General features: G+C 55.8%; 1 protein-coding gene across 1 annotated transcript; it reads right to left on the reverse strand.

Moving 5' to 3' along the window:
- Positions 1-262: 262 nt before the first annotated feature.
- LOC115088469 (extensin-like) lies at positions 263-1,126 on the reverse strand. Its single transcript, XM_029596741.1, has one exon. It carries the CDS (start codon positions 1,124-1,126, stop codon positions 263-265), a length of 864 nt encoding a protein of 287 aa, XP_029452601.1.
- Between the last annotated feature and the right edge of the window lie 5,143 nt (positions 1,127-6,269).

The following is a 6,269-nucleotide window of genomic DNA, read 5'->3' on the forward strand; positions in this document are numbered from 1 at the left end:
TGGTAGGAGGTCATCGCTGGATCTGGAAGGTACCAGGTGGTAGGTGGTCATCTCAGAGGCTTGGTCTGGAAGGTACCAGGTGGTAGGTGGTCATCGCTGAGGCTGGGTCTGGAAGGTACCAGGTGGTAGGTGGTCGTCACTGAGGCTGGGTCTGGAAGGTACCGGGTGGTAGGTGGTGGTCGCTGAGGCTGGGTCTGGAAGGTACCAGGTGGTAGGTGGTCGTCGCTGAGGCTGGGTCTGGAAGGTACCGGGTGGTAGGAGGTCATCGCTGAGGCTTGGTCTGGAAGGTACCAGGTGGTAGGTGGTCATCGCTGAGGCTGGGTCTGGAAGGTACCAGGTGGTAGGTGGTCGTCGCTGAGGCTGGGTCTGGAAGGTACCGGGTGGTAGGTGGTCGTCGCTGAGGCTGGGTCTGGAAGGTACCAGGTGGTAGGTGGTCGTCGCTGAGGCTGGGTCTGGAAGGTACCGGGTGGTAGGAGATGATCGCTGAGGCTGGGTCTGGAAGGTACCAGGTGGTAGGTGGTGGTCGCTGAGGCTGGGTCTGGAAGGTACCAGGTGGTAGGTGGTCGTCGCTGAGGCTGGGTCTGGAAGGTACCGGGTGGTAGGTGGTGGTCGCTGAGGCTGGGTCTGGAAGGTACCGGGTGGTAGGTGGTGGTCGCTGAGGCTGGGTCTGGAAGGTACCGGGTGGTAGGTGGTCGTCGCTGAGGCTGGGTCTGGAAGGTACCGGGTGGTAGGTGGTCGTCGCTGAGGCTGGGTCTGGAAGGTACCGGGTGGTAGGTGGTCGTCGCTGAGGCTGGGTCTGGAAGGTACCGGGTGGTAGGTGGTCGTCGCTGAGGCTGGGTCTGGAAGGTACCGGGTGGTAGGAGGTCATCGCTGAGGCTGGGTCTGGAAGGTACCGGGTGGTAGGTGGTGGTCGCTGAGGCTGGGTCTGGAAGGTACCGGGTGGTAGGTGGTGGTCGCTGAGGCTGGGTCTGGAAGGTACCAGGTGGTAGGTGGTCGTCGCTGAGGCTGGGTCTGGAAGGTACCGGGTGGTAGGTGGTCGTCGCTGAGGCTGGGTCTGGAAGGTACCGGGTGGTAGGAGGTCGTCGCTGAGGCTGGGTCTGGAAGGTACAGGGTGGTAGGAGGTCATCGCTGGATCTGGAAGGTACCAGGTGGTAGGTGGTCATCTCAGAGGCTTGGTCTGGAAGGTACCGGGTGGTAGGTGGTGGTCGCTGAGGCTGGGTCTGGAAGGTACCAGGTGGTAGGTGGGCGTCGCTGAGGCTGGGTCTGGAAGGTACCAGGTGGTAGGTGGTGGTCGCTGAGGCTGGGTCTGGAAGGTACCAGGTGGTAGGTGGTCGTCGCTGAGGTTGGGTCTGGAAGATACCAGGTGGTAGGTGGTCATCGCTGAGGCTGGGTCTGGAAGGTACCGGGTGGTAGGTGGTGGTCGCTGAGGCTGGGTCTGGAAGGTACCAGGTGGTAGGTGGTGGTCGCTGAGGCTGGGTCTGGAGGGAATGTTTAGTAATTAGGGGTAGATACACGGGGGCAGTGCCGGCTCCAGCTGCAGTTGTGAGTTGTGTAAGGGAGAATCAGTATTAAAGGAGAACTGCATTATCTTGAAGGTAACATGTACAGAGTAAAGGACACCTGCTGTGTGCTTGGGTTGTGATCAGAAACTAAACCAGCCTGGGCTAAGCCCGGAGGATGCCTAGTGGCAGCAGGCGTGAGGGCAGGCACAGCAGATGGGTTTAATGTTCCTTATCTACCCTCAGAGAAGGAGGATTGGGAGCCTCGGGAGCAGAGGCAAAGTCCCTGCTCTGGTAGGGAGGTGAGCGGACGTGTTCAGAGCCGGCCTCGATCCCAGCGGCTGTGACATGTGACGAGGAGAGCCCCCCCATCACTGCCGCCAGCACCACAGGGGACGGGTGGGTCAAGCAGCCTTCCACGCTGAGGGTGGAGACAGGAAGCACAACCTGGCAATCTGGGAGGCCATGGGTTAGCCAGGTTGGCACCAGGCAGGCTACAGCTCCCCAGAAATAAACCAGGCTGGCGCTGGCAAGTTGCTGGTGGCTGGCGATTGTCCAGCAAGGACACAGAGACCTAGGAAGCCAGATGCCTGGGTGACAGCCTTGCATGGCTTGGTAGCTGCTTGGATGTCATGGGGGAGGGCAGTGGGATGGGGTTGGATGTTAGATTAAGTACGGGACCTTCTACGCTTATCCTCTCAGAGAGGAAGCAAACAAAACCGTATTGGATAAGGAGCGAGGTCCTACACGTGGTCAAGCTTTTCTGGCTGACCACTGGGATGTATCCTTGGCAGTGGGCAGAGGAATAACTGGATGGGTCTTTTCCTTTGATAATCGGTTACTATGCATGTGTGCTGTGCAAAGGAGACCTCCCGTGTGCTCGGACTGACCCCATTCTAATTCCTGTGCCTCAGTTCTAATCCCAGCTCTGTCCCGGACTCTTTCTTACCTTGGGGTGAGTCCCTTTATCTCCCTGTGCCTCAGTTCTAATCCCAGCTCTGTCACTGACTCTCTGTGTGACCCTGGTTGAGTCCCTTTATCTCAATGTGCCTCAGTTCTAATCCCAGCTCTGTCATTGACTCCCTGTGTTACCTTGGGGTGAGTCCCTTTATCTCCCTATGCCTCAGTTCTAATCCCAGCTCTGTCAGTGACTCCCTGTGTTACCTTGGGGTGAGTCCCTTTATCTCCCTGTGCCTCAGTTCTAATCCCTGCTCTGTCACTGACTCTCTCTGTGTGACCCTGGGGTGAGTCCCTTTATCTCCCTTTGCCTCAGTTCTAATCCCAACTCTGTCAGCGACTCTCAGTGTGACCCTGGGGTGAGACCCTTTATCTCCCTGTGCCTCAGTTCTAATCCCAGCTCTGTCATGGACTCTCCTTGTGATCCTGGGGTGAGTCCCTTTATCTCCCTGTGCCTCAGTTCTAATCCCAGCTCTGTCACTGACTCTCTGTGTGACACGGGTGAGTCCCTTTATCTCCCTGTATCTGAGTTCTAATCCCAGCTCTGTCACTGACTCTCTGTGTGAACTTGGGGTGAGTCCCTTTATCTCCCTGTGCCTCAGTTCTAATCCCGGCTCTGTCACTGACTCTCTGTGTGACCCTGGGGTGAGTCTCTTTATCTCCCTGTGCCTCAGTTCTAATCCCAGCTCTGTCACTGACTCTCTGAGTGACAGTGGGGTGAGTCCATTTATCTCCCTGTGCCTCAGTTCTAATCCCAGCTCTGTTACTGACTCTCTGTGTAACCCGTGGGGTGAGTCCCTTTATCTCACTGTGCCTCAGTTCTAATCCCAGCTCTGTTACTGACTCTCTGTGTGACCCTGGGGTGAGTCCCTTTATCTCCCTGTGCTCTGGGTCTCTGCCACTTGTTCTGTGTGACGTTGGGTGAGTCACTGTTGTCAGGATATGCACAATGCATACTCATGAGCACTGTTTGCATAGACTTGGCTGAGGAGTCTGCCAGATTTGGGGCTCGAAGTGGGGAAAGCCCTTTGGTTATAGTGGCCCCGTGTGCGTTATTCCTTGCCGTGGTGAGTGTGGCACCCTGACAGCTGTGCGGCCTGTGCTGCGCTACCTTTGACCTTACCTGCGTGGCACCGGGCAGGAGAGACCTCCTGCTCCCGGCGGGTTTTAAGGAGAGAGAGGAAGTAGTGTGAAGGTGTAGGAGCGGCAGGAAGTCCTCTTTCGGGCACAGGGAGGTGTCATGCGGCAGCAGCTGGCAGGAGATCCAGTGCTAGGTGCTGCAGTCAGTAGGAACATCCTAGGTTTGATTTGGTGCCGCCGCTCCTCGTGATTCTCGTAGCTGTCTGGTATCAGTTTCTTTCCAGCGATGTCACCCTTTTTCCTCCATCCCTCTCCTTCTTTCCTGCCTCTCCCATCTCTCTCTCCCTTCCCCAGTTAACACTTACAGTGAATTCAGATATTTGTAAGGAAGCTTTCTTTATCCGTTAATATGAAGATATTGCCCATCCCCATCCATGCCTGAATACACAGGTCATAAAAGAAGACATGGAACGGGTGCTGAGTGTGGGACCCTGGGAGGACTCAGCTCGGGGGTGGAGAGTGCTGGACCTCTGAAGCTGTGGTACAGGGGAGGGCTCACTTTGCTTTCTCCCAGGCTCTCGTTCTGCTCCAGGCAGGATGGGCTCAACCTGGAGCTGTGCTGGGACTCTTTCATCATTAGGTATCTGCAACATGGGCTCTCTGCTGGCCTCTCCAGTCCTCAGCCACGAGCAAGATGGTCTCCGCTCGCAGCTTGCCTGGCCTCTCTGCAAACTTCTGCCCAGGAGGGGGATTCTGCACTGCCCAGTTGCACAGAATCCCCCAGGAGGAACGGCTGCACGTAACGTGTGCGATGGTTGTGCAAGCGACCCAGTTGGAGTCCAGATTCTCCGGGGCAGGGACTCGCACCTGGATGTGTGGTTTTCTGTAAAGTGCAGTAGTTTAGGGAATTGTAGAAATGTGAGTAGTAATAACCCGAGCATGCCCGACGGGGGTGCCCTCAGTCTGCCTGCTGTGCTTCATCTCTGGCTGCCTCTGCCCCCACCGCCCCTTTGTGCCTGTCCCATGCGCGCTGCACTTTATTTATTTCTTATATGCACCGCGCATTAGATGCCAGGTCTGGCCAGAGCGGCTGTGGCTCCTGCAGCCTCTGCTCTCAGGGGAGAAGCATTTTCTCCCTGCCTCCTGGGTGTGTGTGGGGGGCGCGTAGTTCAGGCCAGGTGAAGCTGAATACGCCCTGTGTGCTCTGCAGGCTCCCGGCCCGTGTTACCCGCTGCGGATCTCGGGGTCTGAGCCCGTGGCCACCTTTCTAAGTTTTATATTTTATTCTGTTTCAAAATGATAAGCAAAGGATCCGAGAGTAAACTTGCAGAGTTATAAGAAGGACATCGAATTATGTAAACCCAGCCTTAGGTAAAGAACGGCAAAACCCAAGAGAATGTTCTCAGGAAAAGATCAGAAAAGAAAGCGGGCTCAGTAGTAATATCAAGTTAGCACAAGAAAAAATAAAAAAGGAATGACGAGGGAGCAAAAAGCTGCAGGAAGGAGGGCGGATCCAGCTGACACTGCCAGCATCGACAGAAGCTCTGAACCCTTCAGGCTCCTAAAATGTGCTTATGAAGCTAGAATGGATAATCCATCACACCAGGAGGGGTGGTGGGATTTGAACCTGCCACCCTACTGTTTACATTCCACTTTGAGGCACTGCAGAGCAGATCCCATTCAGGGACTGTAGGTGTTACTGCCGGGCCCTGTAATAACCATGCGTGTGTGTGTATGAATGTGAATACATGTGTGTGTGTGTGTACATGCGATTGGGAATCGTGCAAGCGCTGTGATGTTGAATGTGTGTGTGTGGGGTCAGTATCTGTGGCCGTTAGCTGGATCTGGTCAAATTCCACCATTTCAGTATTTCCCTCATTTACCCGGTTAAAGTTTAGCTGGATAACTTATTATCCATCAAGCCAGAATAGGTAAGGGCTTAGCTGGCAGGAGTTGCGTTAGCCGGATAACTATCTGGCTGCCGTAGAGCTGTCCTGAAGATAGCTGGATAAAGTTTGAGAGCCGGCTATACTGAATAGTGCGACTGCACACTGAATATCCCTCCTGAACACTACCCCCTTAGTGTGTGTAGGATTACACAAGCTGTGGTGACAGTCGCATGACTGTGGGTTTGCAGAGGACGCTGTGGTGTAACACATTTCTAGCTCAGAACAGATTGAATGCACGGGAGCAGCTCCTGGGGCAGAAAATTCCCACTGAGAGCTGGCAGTGCAGAGAGGCCCAGTCCTTCAGGACGGTGGCGTTCACCTTGCTCCTTCTGTGCACAGCTGGACCTGGTCCCCCGTGGAGGGGCCAGGGCTTCAGTTTGATCCGGGAGGTTTCCTCCGGGCCACTCGGAAGCAGATCCCACCTCATTCACGGTTACTTGGGGATTTTTATCCTCTCCCAACGAATGGATTATTTTTAGTCGCTTGTTAAAGATGGGGGCTTTACCTCCCGACGCGGCGAGCAGTGTGCAGAGACGGCGGCAGACGTGCTCAGGGCTCGACAGAGAGTCGGATGCTCTGCCGCCCTCTTAGTCCTGCCAAATGCTGGTGTCGGGGAGCAGCTGACCGCCGTGCTTCGCGCGCCTCGTTGCACGCTACAGAGTCCGAGGTAAGGTGCTTAAGGCCACGAGCTTTGGCCTCCACGACGAACTCACCTTGCTGATCGGGCTCGGGCCCTACCTGAGAGTGCGCGCCCGCCGGCGTTCAGAGTGCAGCTGCCGTCTCT

The sequence above is a fragment of the Rhinatrema bivittatum genome, chromosome 3 (genome assembly GCF_901001135.1).
Source record: "Rhinatrema bivittatum chromosome 3, aRhiBiv1.1, whole genome shotgun sequence".
NCBI lineage: Eukaryota > Metazoa > Chordata > Amphibia > Gymnophiona > Rhinatrematidae > Rhinatrema > Rhinatrema bivittatum.